Source organism: Patiria miniata, unplaced genomic scaffold (genome assembly GCF_015706575.1).
Source record: "Patiria miniata isolate m_02_andy unplaced genomic scaffold, ASM1570657v1 HiC_scaffold_1, whole genome shotgun sequence".
NCBI lineage: Eukaryota > Metazoa > Echinodermata > Asteroidea > Valvatida > Asterinidae > Patiria > Patiria miniata.
The window spans coordinates 20,920,664-20,938,298 of NW_024037047.1; the positions used below are offsets into that span (position 1 = coordinate 20,920,664).

At 43.7% G+C, this 17,635-nt stretch overlaps 1 protein-coding gene across 1 annotated transcript in view; it reads left to right on the plus strand.

Annotated features, from left to right (window-relative positions):
* The first annotated feature begins 2,117 nt into the window (after positions 1–2,117).
* The window catches only part of LOC119725332 (tetratricopeptide repeat protein 17-like), a 39,236-nt gene continuing 23,718 nt past the window's right edge, over positions 2,118–17,635 (plus strand). Inside the window, exons 1-8 of the mRNA XM_038196730.1 lie at positions 2,118–2,305; positions 4,978–5,237; positions 7,986–8,100; positions 9,367–9,483; positions 10,911–11,020; positions 12,332–12,479; positions 14,885–15,027; positions 16,360–16,517. Of these exons, the coding sequence (XP_038052658.1) occupies positions 2,144–2,305; positions 4,978–5,237; positions 7,986–8,100; positions 9,367–9,483; positions 10,911–11,020; positions 12,332–12,479; positions 14,885–15,027; positions 16,360–16,517 (1,213 nt within the window). The 5' untranslated portion in view covers positions 2,118–2,143. The remainder of the gene's footprint in view (positions 2,306–4,977; positions 5,238–7,985; positions 8,101–9,366; positions 9,484–10,910; positions 11,021–12,331; positions 12,480–14,884; positions 15,028–16,359; positions 16,518–17,635) is intronic.

Here is a 17,635-nt window from a genome sequence, read left to right on the forward strand (position 1 = left end):
ATTAGAGAGGAAAGATATGTTAGAAGAAGCAGGAGGAAAAGAAAAATCACAAAAAGAAGATAAGATAGAGGAGGAAGATAAAGTGAGAAAGGGGTGATAAAAAAGAGAAAGTTGGAAGAGGAAGAGAAAGACTATAGGAAGATCCATTAAGATACATTGAACACGCGTCTGAACGAGCGTTTTGCCCATACTTTTTTTTCACTGAATCACGGTTTAAACGCGCACGACTGGCGGTCTATGCGTCTAAGTAACTCGAACTCGTATGTAGGTCCTACTATAGGCCTACATTTGTTTCATTGATTGGGAATTTATTTTAAAGGAAAATATACACTTTTTAAGCTACAAGGCGAGCTAGAGCCTATGTTGAGATTGAATCAAGTATTAAACTGTTGGGGCGAGGGAAAGAGTTTTCTTTGATGCCAATAGGTCGGGCAAGGAAATGTTATGTGATGCGTGTTTGAAAGAAACATCGGCGGCTGGTTTTCAAACTGGGGTGGGGGCCGGCATCACCAGAAAGGGGCACTTGCTCATTAAAAAGCATCTTCCTGGCTTTGGTGCAGCAGCGCGTACCCAGCATTTTATGGGGGCACATCCGTGCTGAAACTTGAATGTCGACATGTTGGTTTTTTTTCACTGAAAAACAACTGTTATCCGAAATTTTAGGGCCACGGTTTTGTTTTCATCTGGGGGGGGGGGAGGTTACAGGTTTGAGGGGGCACATTAATGTCCGCAAAAGGGGAACTTGGGTATGGGGGCCGGGGGGGGGGGAGAAGTTCCCGGCCCCGTTCCGCCGCCCCTTGCAAGAAACTGTTTTCAAGACCGTCAGAAATGTTATTGTAACTGAAGCAATTATCTCAAAGGCCCCATCCAACATCCGCGTTAAGTTCTGCGTTTGTTGGTGTAAATCGAGGACGTGCAACATCACCGATGAATCGAGGACAGAAACCGAATGGACTCTTCGATGGAAAATGTGCACAAAACCAACGCGAGCCGTTGCAAAAAACTTAAACGAGTTGAGGTACAAACTGGAAAAGGGAAGAGGGACAGAAGAAAATCATCAATTTACACCATAAACAAATGTGCTTGTTCAGTTGGGTCGAAATTCATCTTTGCGTGAACTGCGTATTTTTATGTGCGTGCTGTGAGTTAGTTATGTAACGGACAGTTTGTTTTCCGTAGTTACAAGTAGTAGACGGCGCCACCGCCGCCGGCGGAGTGCCTCCGGCGGCGCGCACCTGGCCTGGTTTTGAGTCTGGGCCGGCGCGCGCTCCGGAAATAGGTTGTTGTAAATAGATCACTTCAATTGGGTTCTTTTGTTTGGGTACGCGGGAAGGGTTTGGATAAGTTCCAGGGCTGGGTTAAGTTGTTACAAATGTATATATTTTTCAGACAGTGCGTTTTGTATGCTGAGAATGTTCAGTTGTGTTTTTGGAAGCATTGCGGCAGGTAGCCGGTCTTTACAGAATTAAAACGAAACAAGTTGAGTTTTGCTTCAAGCCTTGAGTCAATTGCGTCCCCTTTTTCTGGCGTTTTGCTAAATTGGGGGACAAGAACCCAACTAGGTCTACGCTACAGTTACTAATGTTAGGTGTGATCACTTTCTTCGGATGGAAATTTCTCTCAAATTTCAGATTGCCCCCCCCCCCCCGAAAAAAATGGAATAACAGAAAATAAAAGATGATGAAAAACTTCAATTTGATGCGTATCTTGCACAATTCTTTAAACTTCTTCAAACTTGACCTCTCACTGAGATGTTCACAGTAACGCGGTATCGAGGAAGGAATTATCTTTGAATTCCGGATTTCTGTTATAAATTACGGTAACACGGTACGCGGAAGGCAATTCAAGCTTCCGTAACATAACAAAGCGTGTGTGAAATTATCAACAAACCAATGCTTGACTTGCACCAATCCCTTCTTGACCATTTTCCTAATCGACGATATCCAGAGTATAATAATTTTTCTATAATAAGGCTTAGTTCAAATCACCCAAAAAGAACTATTAACTGATAACATTCATAAACTGAACGACTTCACTGTGTATTTCTGGAAAATTTAAAGGCATGTTTGAACTAAATCTTTTGAATTCTTCCCCTTCCAATATCCCTGTGGGTATTGTCAATTGACATGGACTTGATTTCAAGATGGAGTCTCGCGCAACGGTGAGATGTGGCAGTCAGCGGGGCGCACAAAAAATGAAAATATTGAGAAGAACTGTTCTTCTTGGGGTGTGTTTGCTGTCTTTGACCGGATGCGAAGCTACTACCCACTGGCTAGTCACAGAAGAAGGCCTGATAACTCAACAGGTGAGGACAAAATCGGAGGAAATGTTGATGACCGGTATTACGTACATTCAACATTGCAACATCTGAATATGTTGCAATATGCCTACACACGTCTGGCATATGTCTGGTCGTTCTATTCGAATGTCGGACACTTCGCCCCATTTCCACGTCGCCCCATGTCACTTCGCCCCTAACCACTTCGCCCCATCCCCACTTCGCCCCATCCCCACATCGCCCCATCCCCACTTCGCCCCATCCCCACTTCGCCCCATCCCCACTTCGCCCCATCCCCACTTCGCCCCAGCCGTTACATGTAAAAAAAAAAATCTCATCTATTTTTTTGGCTTAAAAAAAAACTATTTCAATAGATTCACTAATTGCTAACCAACGGAAAGAATTAGCCCATCACCAAATGAACAATTCATACCCAACCTCTCAAGCTAGGCTCTCCCCTACCGAGAAAAAAGCTTGAAGTAAAAGATCCAACTTTGTTCCCAACCCGGCTATACCAACCCGTCTCCCACTTATCTGAGAACGACAATACCTTTGACATCCTAATTTCACTCTTGGAGGAACCAATCTCATCAATGAAGTTGTAAGTCTCACATATCAGACAAATTTTGACGTAACATTTTCCTCAAGGCAGTGAGTTCCTTTGAACTCACTGACCCATACCTACGGGATTCTTTTGAATCCAGCGGCTGATGATTTTATTTAAGCCATCATTTCTCTCATCTGTGTCTCGAGCACCTCATCAGAGAGTTTGTATTTTTCCTGAGTTTCTAGAATTGGGAGCATTTATTATCTGGGGTCTTTGGCAGTTTATTTGGTCTGCACCCCTAGCCTTCCCTTTTTTATACTACATGGGGCGAAGTGGGGATGGGGCGAAGTGGGGATGGGGCGAAGCGGGGATGGGGCGAAGTGGGGATGGGGCGAAGCGGAGATGGGGCGATGTGGGGATGGGGCGAAGTGGGGATGGGGCGAAGTGGTTAGGGGCGAAGTGACATGGGGCGACGTGGAAATGGGGCGAAGCGTCCGACACCCTTCTATTCTGTAGTGTAAATCATCATAAAAATTGTTGAATGAACAGTTGTCACTTCATTTAAAGTGTACACTACAAAGTCGGAAAAAGTCATTCATTGCAAAAATGATGATAAGGATTAAGACATGAATCTGGGACTGATGATGAGAAACATTTCCATTTCCAATTTCGTCAGAAAATGTTCTTGACTCTCCATTGACTTTGTACACATTCACGGAAGTGGCCTTAGGTTGCAACATTTTTTTTCCACAAAGTCTATCGAGATTCCCATAATATCTGGCCATCACTCATTTTTCCCTTCAGTGACCTATCAGCCATCAGAAAGTGATAATATGTCCTAAAAAGTCAAATTTAACAGGGAAAATATTGAACTTTTGAAGTAGGCCTACAGTCGTTTTCCTAGTTCCGGATTTTTTCCTAGTTCCGGATAGCTTCAAATAAAAACCTATTTTTGGATAAGTCCCCAATAAATTTTTTTAAACGATGTGCATTTTGAAAAGGAAAATGTAAGCTCCTTGAGACACAAAGATTTTTCATAAAATCAAAATAAAAAGAGCTTAAATTTTGAAAATTGTTTTATGGTCTCTCCATCACTCAGGGTAAACTTTTTAATCAATGTCACTTGAATTCGTGGAGTAGTTGAGCCGGAAGCAGCCTGAATGATGTTTGCTATCCGGAACTAGGAAAACGACTCTATTTAATGAGAAAACACTTATTAATGTTCAGCATGTTCAGACCAGTCTCATAAAGTTTGTGCACAGGGTGACAAGTGATGCCATGATGGCCAGACACGGGAATATTTCTGTGTCTACATACTATTGATCCTTGTGAATATTTTAAAACTTTGGGTCTGTTTGAGTTGTCGGTTAATTTATACTCAAATCTCAATTAGAAATTCTTAATTATTTTAATAAACCTTAATTTCCTTAACACAGTCATGACGGCTACATGTAGCTATCATGTTATGGCAACCGTTGAGATACAATGTTCAAAAGTCCATTTTGGTGACGGATGCTTATAGGGTTTTACTTGGGTACATTTTAGCCCGACTGCATCTGGCCGTACAGTACTATCGCAAGCTCTGTAGTACGGCCAGACGCTCAATGCTTCCACAAAGACTGAATTTTTTTCCCTGACTGAATTCATAGTTTATGACGTTTGTCGGGCGCGCGGCGCGGCTGGCCATACAAACACGAGGTCATGAACTAAATAATGCATATTCATTATCTTACCCAAGCACGCTCGCATAATGCATACATTACAACGTGGCCGCCATTTTTAAATCGCATGGAGGACATTTTCAGGACGATATCTGTGGAAGATGATGACTAAAAGTCGTCTTTTGGCCAGATGGATGAAAATATTGAGACCAAAGAACGTTTTTTCGAAAGGGTAGGCCCTATGAGTTGCTCTACGATTAAGAACCTTAACTTTGGAAATTTGTGTCCTGGATGAAAAGATAATCTCGATCAAAATCTGTAGCAAAATCGCTTCATCAGCGGGAAAAAAAAATTCAGTCTTTGTGGAAGCATTGAGCATCTGGCCGTACTACAGAGCTTGCGATAGTACTGTACGGCCAGACGCAGTCGGGCTAGGTACATTTATACCAAACAAAGTCTACTGTCCTGACGACGTTTCATTCTCTCCGCAGCTCAACTCGCACTTCAACATGAGGGAGCCCTACAACTTCATCTCCTTCCTCAAGCAAGGCAGGCGCGGCGAGAGCGTCCGGGAGCTAGAGCTGGAACTGGAGCGACAAAAGTCTGAGATCGAAGCCAACGAGGATAAAGACTTGGACTTGGAGCAGAGATTTCTGAAGACAGACAGTGACTGCGTGGCTGCGCAGGAACCGCTGGCCCAGCAGAACCTCTACCCTACTGTCGTGGTACCCCTGTTCCTCAAGAGTATCAAGTAAATATCAAACTCAGTTTGTAAATAATTTTTTCATTTCTGGTATTGAAACCAGTGATTCCATTAACCCTAACTCCCTAGGCCTTTCTGCTAGGATGTAGCCTCAATCCTGCAAAATCCTCCAATTGGCCTCATGGAAAAATAGCATATAGCCTCAATCCTGCAAATTCCTCCGTTGTTTCTTGAATATGGTCCATGGAGGGGTGACCACTGCCTGAATCCTGCAAAATTCTCCGGCTGTGACTGTCAATAGGCTGAGGCAGAGGCAGTGACATCCTGGAGCAGTGCGGAGGATGTCAAGTATAATCAAGGACTAAACTATGCACGGCTTAGCATAAACAACACAAGGTCTGGCCCAAGACCTTGACACAGTGCGTACTCCGAAATCAGCAACGCACTTTTGCCATGTATCCTCAATCCTGCAAATTCCTCCAATTTGCAAAAAGGATTTTGGAGGATTCAGGGCGGTTGGGGTCAAAGCTCCCGTGGCACTGTAGCTCACAAACCTGGAGAGAGCTGTAGAGAGAAGACAATGAAGAAATGTTCAGTTGTAGAATGTGCGAGCGTTGGAAGGCGAGGAATGCAACCAATTCACCAACCTGATTCAGACAGTCATTCAAAAGCTTTTTAACCCGTATAAGTCGCCATAATCCTGACTCAGGTTTTATGGGTAAGGCTAGCCCATTGAAACCTCTTCACGAGCCTATGAAAAGACGTGAAGGCAGGCACTATCAAATGGGCACAATTGCAGAATACCCCGCCACTCGATCTGATCCACCTCGTAGCCGGCTATGAGGTCATGGTTGGTTGACCTCAAACATTCTCAGCGCTACTTGTATGTACTGTGCGTCATGCTCCATTGCACTCCCACTTCGTAACCGCGTAGCCGCCAACAGGGTTGTTGGTTTGGACTAAAAAAAAATTTAGCAACTCCCATTCCTATTGTGTTGCTTCGTTCTCAAGCATATTCAAGGGGACTCCCACTCCGTATCCGCGTAGCCGCCAACAGGGTGGTTGGTTTGGACTTAGAATTTTTTTCAGCAACTCCCATTCCTTTTGTGTTGCTTCGTTCTCAAATAATGGACCCCCACTCAGTATCCGCGTAGCTGGCGTGGACTTGAATTGTTTCTTTTCCAGTGATTCCAACCTCGTAGCCAGAGAATTTAGGGGTGTATTTCCGAGTGGCGGGTATTCTGCAATTACCCCATCAAATGAACCTGATTTAATCTTAATTTTGATCTCAGTTGTTTGCGGCACTTGGCACATAATTTCAGCATAAGAAACTTTTTTAAAAACAGAGAAAAATACTTAGCTGTGTAATAAGATAATCTTCTGAAGCCTGTTGATTGTGACACTTATCAGTAGTTTATTTGACCACTAAAAAACTTCAGTATCCCTCTTGAACATTTTGCATGTATTGCGAGGAGCGCCAAAATCACGCATTTGGCATTGTATACTCTAGCCTGCAGTTGTATGTGTGTTGCCAGCGCATATATTGATGACGTTCACATGCGTACATCCATGGTGCAAAGCGGGTAACACGTTTTTGCGAAAAGTCGTAATCTAACCTCCCTGTTATTAAATCGATTCATACGCACAATTTTGGTCGACCAGGACTTGTAGTCTGATAGTTAACCCTAACCCCCTAGGCCCTTTTTGCTAAGAACCATCCTCAATCCTCCAAAATCCTCCACAATTTTGCAACTCTGCCTACATTTTTCAAAATTGTCAGACAGTCCTGCCTCAAAATGCATTCATCGTCAATTCTCCAACATCCTCCTCATCCCAAAATTTTGCACTTGTGTTTAAATGAAGGATAAACCAACGCCAAATCCTTCAAAATCATCAGACAGTCCTGCCTCAAAATGCATTCATCCTCAATCCTCCAAAATCCTCTTGTGCTTCATTCACCATTTATCCTCAATCCTCCAAAATCCAGTCTTGCAAATCCCAACAAAATATACAGTAAACTGTGCACATAAACAGTTGGACTCTGTTAATTTGTGGTACAAATGTATGCTTAATCCCACGTAAAGCACAGTCAGTTTTGCAGTACTCATCCTAACAGATTCTAACAAACCCTGGTGTTGGAGTTTGGCTGGTTGGGGAATGTTAGGGCTAAGGTTCCTATGAAGATTCCTTGCCATTTTTTGGTTAGAAACTTTCGCCGATCCTTCAAACTCCTCGACTGTGCATGAACCAATGACATTCTGCTATCCTGTAAAATCCTACAAAATCATCAAGATTTTAAAGGATCACAAGAGGTTTGCGGACAATGTTAACCCTAATTCCCTAGGCCTTTTTGCTAGGATGTACATTGTAGCCTCAATCCTGCAAAATCCTCCAATTGGCCTTATGGAAAAATAGCATATAGCCTCAATCCTGCAAATTCCTCCGCTATTTCTTGAATATGGTCCATGGAGGGGTGACCACTGCCTGAATCCTGCAAAATCCTCCGGCTATTCATGACTGTCAATAGGCTGAGGCAGAGGCAGTGACATCCTGGAGCAGTGCGAAGGATGTCAAGTATAATCAAAGGACTAAATTTATGCACGGCTGAGCATAAACAACACTAGGTCCGGCCCAAGACCTTGACACAGTGCGTACTCCGAAATCAGCAACCCACTTTTGCCATGTAACCTCAATCCTGCAAATTCCTCCAATTTGCAAAAAGGATTTTGGAGGATTCAGGGTTAATGTTACCTGTTGGCCCTACTTATAAGGATGTTTCATGTTGTATCTGTTCAGGGCTAAAGATTTTCTAGACACTAGCGGTCCTCTGGAAGTCAGCCGAAACGCCATGCCCAACTGCACCAAGCTGTTCTATCTCCCTTTCAGCATGCATGCTTATGACCATCTACAGGTAGGGACAAACACTGCGAAGGGTCGAGTACAGGGTGTCCCAAAAAAATGCTCCACTCTCCTTTGTTTACAAATCCAAGCAAACCTGAATGCATAAATGTTCTTATTATGCATGGTAAGAATGTTATGTTTCTTGGTTGTTATCTACCAAAAAAATTGGATCATACTATCGATCCACTAGGGACAGAAATGCTTAAATATGAACTCGCCTCCATTTGCCAACTGCGCTGGGGACTCAAATCACCAATTTTAAAATGTCGATTTTTGTCAATTTTTGACAATTGTTCACCTATGGCTGATTGTTCACAATTGATTTACAAATAGGTATTTTTAGTCAAAGTCCAATAAATGGACAATGCCATGGTTGGTTGGTTTTCTCATGTATGCTTGACAACAACTGATGACTGGTCTTCCATTATAGACACCCAGTAGAATTTTTGAAAAGCACACTTGACAAAAATCGACATTTTAAAATTGGTGATTTGAGTCCCCAGCGCAGTTGGCAAATGGAGGCGAGTTCATATTTAAGCATTTCTGTCCCTAGTGGATTGATCCAATTTTTTTGGTAGATAACAACCAAGAAACATAGCATTCATACCATGCATAATAAGAAACTTTATGCATTCAGGTTTGCTTGAATTTGTAAACAAAGGAGAGTGGAACATTTTTTTTGGGACACCCTGTATATCATTTGGCATTTGTGCATTTTTGTTTGTTTGAAGTAACGGAAGTGCTCAAAATCAAAAATAAGGGTGCTGAACAAGTAACCTTTTAAATGTTCAGTTCAGTGAATGCTGTAATTTCCGAGAATTGATTATTTGATCTCGATTTTAATTCAAAAGTTGCCGAGTCATGTTTTGAATTGTACCTGAAATCAGCATCTGGGACACGTTCTCATTAAGCCGATTGCAGCTACGCGATGCCACGCACTAAACCGACCAATTATAGCAACCTCGCATGTTCATGTTGTGTCAACGCTTGCGCACACCCATTCACGGCTTCACCAAATTAAAAACGAACTAATAACAAAAATTTCCAAAAATATTTCTTTAGAATTGGCCGTCTTTTATTGTTTTCTTCGAAATGGATATTTTGCACAATGGTGTTAGATATATGTATATATATTTTCAGAAGCAAAATCCCATGCTTTAGTTTTATAATTTAGATTTTTTACTTTTTGATAAACTTTTTATTACATTTTTTTATTATTATTTTTTTTGTAAATTGATGTATTTATTATTATATCAAGTTTTTGTTTTAATTGCAGGGCATTCAGGAAAGGCATAGTTTAACCGATTTTGTGGAAGAGAACGTTGGCGACCAGCTGAAGGGAGTTGGGCCTGAAGGACAGACTGGTCGACTGCTTTACAGGGCCCTCAAACGGGTATAAACCATAGAGCTATATTAAATTACTAGAGCGCTAACTTCATGTAGGGAGTTGGGCCTGAAGGACAGACTGGTCGACTGCTTTACAGGGCCCTCAAACGGGTATAAACCATAGAGCTGTATTAAATTACTAGAGCGCTACTTCACGTACAAAGTAATGCCTGCTGGGCGCATCCATGTTTGTGCACAAACCTATGGAGACCTAGAAATTTTGTACAGCTTTTGTACGGCTGTTTGCATATCTGCGTTTGTATTCCATACCGGTGTGTTATCGAAGCCAATACGCCCAAAACCAAAACGCACGATCAGCAAATGAGCGTGTCATTTTGCTCTACGCAAACAGCGCAAACAGCGCAACGCGTGCGCGTATTCGCTGCAGATGCTTTTTGCCGTCGCGTTTTTTGGAACCGTGAATGACCGTGAATGTTTGCGTATGTTCTAATTGCGCGTTGCATGTAGAGTACACTTTCAAAATTCAATCCATCTAATTTCATTATGTTCTACAAACACGCACATGAATAAGCCTTTTCGGAGTTCAAACTGCGCGCATTCGTAACCTGTGACAACGCACATTGTTTGTCTCAAATGCCCTTTGACAGTACCCACAATGCACAAACAGCCTTTTTGTAAAGTCAGTGGCGCGATGATGTCAAAGGCCATTTGAGACAAACAATGCGCGTTGTCACAGGTTACGAATGCGCAGTTGGAACTCCGAAAAGGCTTATTCAAAATGTCTGCGCCTAGGACGGCTTCAAAGCGTCTCCGTGCGCAGAATGGCGAGTTAGCGCTCTAGTAATTTAATATAGCTCTATGGTATAAACTTAAAACCCTAAAGGGTGCAACCAAAATAGGCCATGAAGAATTGTTATAACTTCAATTATTCTATATTAGGAGAGTTTTGAGAGCCATGGAATTGGGGGATTGAAGACATGTGATGCGATCAAGCTAAATGAGTCGTTTGTCAGGAACTTTCATTAGGAGATTCAAGCCAAAATAGGGCCACTTCATCACATCACTTCATCGCATCTTTTGGTGTTCCCACTTCTATAATTCTTGAACTTAAGATGTTATCAGCCACGTCAGCATGCGGTTTTCACACAACAGTAATGCTAAGATTGAGCTCTTTTGAAATCTGTAAAAAAAAATGTTGAGTGTCGACAAATGATTCATTTAGCTTGATCGCATCACATATGGCACTGCACCTCTGGACAGGGCTTGAGGCTTCCAATCCTGAGCTTTTCGGATGCAATTGGGTCCAAAAGTGGCGCTATTTAGCCAAGCTGTGGAGGGATTCTTTTTCAAAATGCTACTTTTCCATTTTGGGGGAAACGTCATTCGTTTTAGGTGTGGTCTTCTTTGGGTGAGAATTTCTCCAAAAAGTCTTTGTCAACCCATCAAAGTTATTTTTTAAAACTTTTTTATTAGAATAAGACTTCATGGGAGCTGTACACGCTGGCTACCTTCTACTGGCGTGCCATGGGCAACTCTCTGCAAGTCATTGAGTGCGGACGTAGGGCCTTGCACTTTGCATCACAGTAAGTACCCTTGAATTCGGGCGACTCACAATGCAGTGCGCCACCAAGAGTTTGCCATGGAGAGTCCATGTTTCAAGTTTACGGTTTCGCTCATACCCCCCGGCCTGCAAACAGGATGCTGGGATACTCTGATGAGCTTCACAGAATCTTGTGAAGGAAGTGGCCTATGACCTATGTATAAAGCATCTGGCTGCAGCTGTTCAAGACCGCAGTTAGACAATGTGCGCAAATGCTATCCGAAAACTTCCCGTAGAAATTCACACGTTCCATACCGGATGTGATTTCTGCTTCATTGCGGACCATGTGAACAAAATTTTGAGCGTCGCATAATGCAATCCGACCATTCGTGATTCGAAACGGAGCCTGAGCAAGTGATGGGAATTGTAAATTGACAACACAGATAAGTTTTACAGAATTTCCTACATTATTACGCTTTTCAATGAATAAAAAACACCTCTAAACTGGAATAAAAGAGTAATGAACCAGTCTATAAAGGCCGTTTCAAACCTTGCAGAGTCATGACCGTGATGACGCGCAGGTCACAGGTCACGCATCCAACCAATCAGAGCGTGAATTCATCAGAGTATTCCAGCGTCCTGTTTGCAGGGCGGGGGGGGTACGAGCGAAGTTTACGGTCGACAAAACACGGCCCAATTGAATGGGTGTCAGTAGATAACTTGAACTAATTTGTTGTAGATTGGGACATAGCATTCTGCCGCCTTACAAAAACACCATATTGGTGAAAAGAAAAGAAAAGGGAAACGTACATGTATACTCGAATCATACAGTTACGAAACTACTGACTGGAAAAACTACCAATTTCAAATTATGCTGCAAATTTGTTGACTCTCTTAAACAATGCGCTAGGGAAAATGAACTCTCCGTGGCAAACACTTGGTGGCGCACTGCATTGTGAATCGCCCGAATTCATTTGCAGCAATCTTAAATGGTGCATGACTTTACTTACAATCACCATTAGAATTACAATTGTTGACCTCGACTGCCATTCAATCAATCAACCTGATAATTATCCGGTAAATTCAAACAAGGAGTTTATGAAGACAAATTCATTTGACAAATTCAGAAAAAAATGCAAAAAAACTATCTTGTATATGTACTCTTTTGCAATGTAAAAGTTTTCAATTGGCTGCTACTGTGGAATGTAATCCCTTTTTGCAAAATATCAATATTTGACCTGATAGCTTTAGTCAAACACTAAACAGGGCCGGTTCAAACTCATTTTTGATAAAAATGGGTATTAGCCCTGTACAAGGGGTGACATTCCGGAGTGTGTGTTTGTTTTTCCTGCAGTAAAGACAAGAACATAGCCTTAGTCAACATGGCCAGCGTGCTGCATCGCAGTCACCAGTCAGCGTCTGCCGCCGTGATGGCACACGCCGCCCTGGAGGCAGGACAAGAGGTGCCCAAGCTGCACGTACTATTGGGCAGCATATATGCCGTAAGTTACTACAGCTGTTCTTGGTTCTTGGTTGGTTCTTCTCCTAAATACTCCACGTGGGAGTTTATTCAGGAGGCCAGAAACACCGGGGCAAACCCCTTCTCTTAGCGATAAGTGTTTACTGGGTTCTTTTACGTGCATTTATACAACACACGGGACCTACAGCTTAACGTCCCATCCGAAGGACGAAGCAATAATGGTTGAGTGCCTTGCTTAAGAGCACAAGTGTCCGCCGGCGGGCTCGAACCCACGTCACTGTTGCCTCTGAAACACCAGAACGTGAGTCCGGTGTTCTTAACCGCTAGGCCATCACACTCCTAGCTGTGCTGCACCCTTTCTGAAAGCCTGAGTGCAGAAAACTGTTAACCCTAACTTATGGGCTCCGTGCGCTAACAAAGAGGGCGCCCTTTTACCTAGCAACGACGTCCCATGGGCGGGCGGGACACATACATTTCGCTGGTTGAAGCGCACCATTCCTTGTGTGTGACACACGTACACCAGGGGATTTGTACTATGCACAAGCAGTGGCCACGCTTCAACGCGGCAAAATAATACAGTCAGGCAAGATGGCGTCGATCGGTCACCCCCAATTGAACTTTCTTTGCCAGTGAGGGGGTACTTGTGAACGGAGCGGATACCTATTAGTTCCCCACGACTACCCTGCTAAATCTAACAGAGTCTGACGGTGTGCTCATGTGAGTTCCTGCTCAATCCAACGCAGTCCTACACAAACTTACCAAGTTGTTTGGTCAGTCAGTCATGGTGCCTTCCGCTTGCCAGCAGGTGGGCTATTAGAGAGCTCCAGCCTTTTCTGTTCTGCATTGGGTACCTGAACGTATAAAATGACTGGCATACTCACTCCAACAGAATCCAACTGTGCCTTTATGTTGTTGGATCCAACAGAGTCCAACGTGGCGTTTTTTTATCAGTATGCAACACAATCCGACTCTGAATGTTTTCAGTTGCCTGCTTAATCCAACAGATTTCAACAGGAATATATACAAGGGCTTTACTGCTCAATCCAACAGGACCCCACAGATATGTATAACAGTAGGATCCTGTTGGATTGAGCAGGGTTATGAGTTGAACAAAAATCTGTTTGTTCTGAATGTGCACAAACCGGTGGCATTGCGTGTAACCTCCACTAGAACCTTCTGAGAGAAAACAGTCAATCTAACTGTAAACTGGCCAGCCCTCTAATCTATCTTAATCCTTTGTCCAAACAGTGGCTTTATAATCCCTAACACTTGGTGTAATAAAGCTACATGTGCTGTCACACAGCTGATATTGACAAGTGCTGGGGATTAGCAGCAGTATCGGATAACAGGGGCCAGTTTGTTGACAAAGGGATTAACAAGATAAGAGTGTATGGCTAGAAGTACTGTATTCTTTCCGAGTTTACAGGCCCTAACTCGGAAAGCTGCTAGAAGCACTTACACCTGATGGAGTTTTTGCGTGAGCGTCAGGCACCTATCGGAGGTCTCCCGTGATTGTCGGCTTTGGACAGCCCCCCCCCCCCCCCCCCCCCCGTAGCTGGATATTGTATTTGTCATGTGTTTTGTTTGATGGTATTGTTGTTGGAACTCCTGATGACGAACAGAGCATACTGTTTGAAACATCAAGGTAATCCCACTTCAGAACCACGCATACTCACAAAAGAGAGAGTTCTACATGGTGTTACCGCAAACCTCGCACTTATCCGCTCCGTTCACAAGTACCCCCTCACCGGCAAAGAAAGTACAGTTGGGGGGTGACCGACCGACGCCATCTTGGCTGACTGCAATTTTGCCGCGACGCGCGGCCACCACTAGCACTGCGTGTACATAGTACAACTGAATCCCCTGGTGCACGTGCGTCACACACAAGGAACGGTGTGCGTCAACCAGCGAAATGTCCCGCCCAGGGGACATCGTTGCTAGGTAAAAGAGCACCCTCTTTCGTTGGCGCACGGAGCCCATAGGGAACTAAACTTTAACGAATCTTGTCTTCGGTTTTGCCCTTCACCGATGTTTTTTAAACACTGTATACTCAGTGTGTTACCTCCCGAGTGAAAGTTGGGGAAAAAAAGGGGGCAAAACCTGATTTGATTTATATCACACCGACGCAAAATTCCATCTTATGATAGTTTATGCGGTACCCGCTGCTATGTACATCAGATTTGAACCAGCCAACCGATCCCGTTAGCTCGGTGGTCGAGTGGTAAGACATCTGCACTAGAAAGCACGAGGTCGTGGGTTCGAGTCCCACCCAAGTGATTTTTTCCAACTTTCACTCGGGAGGTAACACACTGAGTATACAGTGTTTAAAAAACGTCGGTGAAGGGCAAAACCTAATTTGATTTATATCACCTCGACGCAAAATTCCATCTTATAATAGAATCTTGTCTTGCCTTGTCTTCCCACCAGACCATTGGGGAGTATGACCTGTCCGTCTACCACTTTGAGCAAGCCATTGAGCTGGGCCTCCCAGAGACATGCTGGCCCCAGCAGCGCATCCACGCCGTGCGATGCCATCAAAAGCTGGAGCAGGCATTGGAAGCACAGCACATGTAAGTATTATCATTTTTTATTGACAGGGTCGTCAGCTTCTCTGGAAATCAGGAAAAATCTTGAAAGTAAGATTTGAGGCTTTGCATGGTGGAGATACTAAATAATGAAAGGTTTGCGGAAACACCATGTGCGAATAATTTCTCAACTAAGAAAATGGTTCTAAAAAGAACCAAAGGTATAAACTCGACATTCCGGTCAGTATGCTCTGACCATCTTCAGGAGAGTGCCTAAACTCTGAAGTGAAGTGTGAAGTTGCATCCTGTGAGGATGCCAAGTAGACAGGATCCTAGAACAAGCTACTTAAGTATTCACTTTCTTAGAGTTTAGGCACTCTCCTGAAGACGGTCAGAGCATACTGACCGGAACGTCGAGTTTATACCTCTGGTTCTTTTCAGAACCATTCTCTTAGTTGAGAAATTATTCGCACATGGTGTTTCCGCAAACCTTTCATTATTTAAAAATCTTGAAGTTTTCATTTTTCCAGTCATGGAAAACTCAGGGAATTTGGGAGAAAACGTCAACAATCAGAGAAACTTGGGGAATTTGACAGGGACGGCTATATCAACAAGTGTCTTAGTTGCTTTGTTGCAACCACCTCGTAACTTCCCAGCAACCTCATTTAAAGTGAAAATATGTCTCGCGGAATGTTGGAGATTTCTCACGGAAATATCAAGTAAAACTCAAGGAATTTCTTTGTCGTGGAGAGAGTCCGCTTGCGCGTTGACCAGAACATAAAAAGGCACATTCTGTTATAGAGAATGGACGAGGAACTGTAGATTCGTGCTAAGAATGGACAAGGCCAAGCCGAGTCCATTCATAGCACGAATCTACAGTTCCGAGTCTATTCTCTGTCATTTCTTTGTCATTGTGGACCACGTGGACACAATTTTGAGCGTCGCATAATGCAATCCGACCGTTTCGTGATTCGAGCAAGTGACGGGAATTGTAAATTTACAACACAGATAAGTTTTACAGAATTTCCTACATTAGTACGCTTTTTCAACGAGAAAAAAAAAACATCTCTAAACTGGCATAAAAGAGTAATGAATCAGTCTTAACGGCCGTTTCAAACCTTGCAGAGTCATGACCTTGATGACGCGCAGGTCACTGGTCACTCAAAATCCAACCAATCAGAGCGTGAATTCATCAGAGTATCCCAGCATCCTGTTTGCAGGGCGGGGGGTACGAGCGAATGACCATCGTTGCTTAAAAATTTATATCGCTGAAGAATAAAACCCAGTATTGTTATTGAAAAATGTCTCTGCTCGGAACATTGAACATAAATTACCCCCTGGTGTGAGTAGTGGACTCATTTAACTTTGTCTTGACAGGTCCCTGCAACGAACGCTGTCGGAGCTGCAGGACTACAAGACCAAACAGGACGAGTTTGAGCAGACTCAGAAAAAGATGAAGATTGCGCAGCGCCGGCCGGAGGACCAGTTCGAGTCTAATCTGAGCTACCACAGGCACCGGCTCATGAGGGGCATGGGTAAGGCTTGCGGCTAAAGCTACGGCTATGGCTAGGCAATTTGCACAAAGCTACGGCTATGGCTAGGCAATTTGCACAAAGCTACGGCTATGACTAAGCAATTTGCACAAAGCTAAGGCTATGGCTAGGCAATTTGCACATGCACTTATGGAGGCAGCTGAAGCCGCTTCCCATAGACACGTGTGTGTTTACCGCCAGCCGTAGCTGAATGATTTCTGCACACAAACTGCCACATGCAAACAAATACAGCCACAACAACGGCTTGCAATTACACATGCACTTATAGAAGCGGATGAAGCCATTACCCATGGAGACGTGTGTTTACTGCTAGCCATCGCCATATGAAGCACTCTTAGTGCAACACAGTGCAACACACTGCAACACACTGCAACACACTGCAACACACTGTAGCACACTGCAACACACCCAGTCGTTTTTTGCTATGCTTCCGAGGATTGGCTTTGTGTTTTCCTTTGTCCCTGTAATATAACACTCTCCCATAGACTAAGCACACAAACCTGCTTTCGAGGACAATAGGCACCTTCCTTCGAGGATCAATGGCCCCTTTGTGCTCCTTTTGCTGTCTGTCCTCAGGCGTAATGCCATGCAGGAACACTGCAACACACATGTGTGTTTACTGCTAGCCATCGCCATATGAAGCACTCTTAGAATCAAACTGCCATATGCAACACCGTGCAACACAGTGCAACACACTGCAACACAGAGCAACACACTGCAACACACTGCAACACACTGCAGCACACTGCAACACACTGCAACACACAGCAACACACTGCAACACACTGCAGCACACTGCAGCACACTGCAACACACTGCAACACACTGCAGCACACTGCAACACACTGCAGCACACACAGTCGTTTGTTGCTATGCTTCCGAGGATTGGCTTTGTGTTTTCCTTTGTCCCTGTAATATAACACTCTCCCATAGACTAAGCACACAAACCTGCGTTCGAGGACAATAGGCACCTTCCTTCGAGGATCAATGGCCCCTTTGTGCTCCTTTTGTTGTCTGTCCTCAGGCGTAATGCCATGCAGGAACACTGCAACACACATGTGTGTTTACTGCTAGCCATCGCCATACGAAGCACTCTTAGA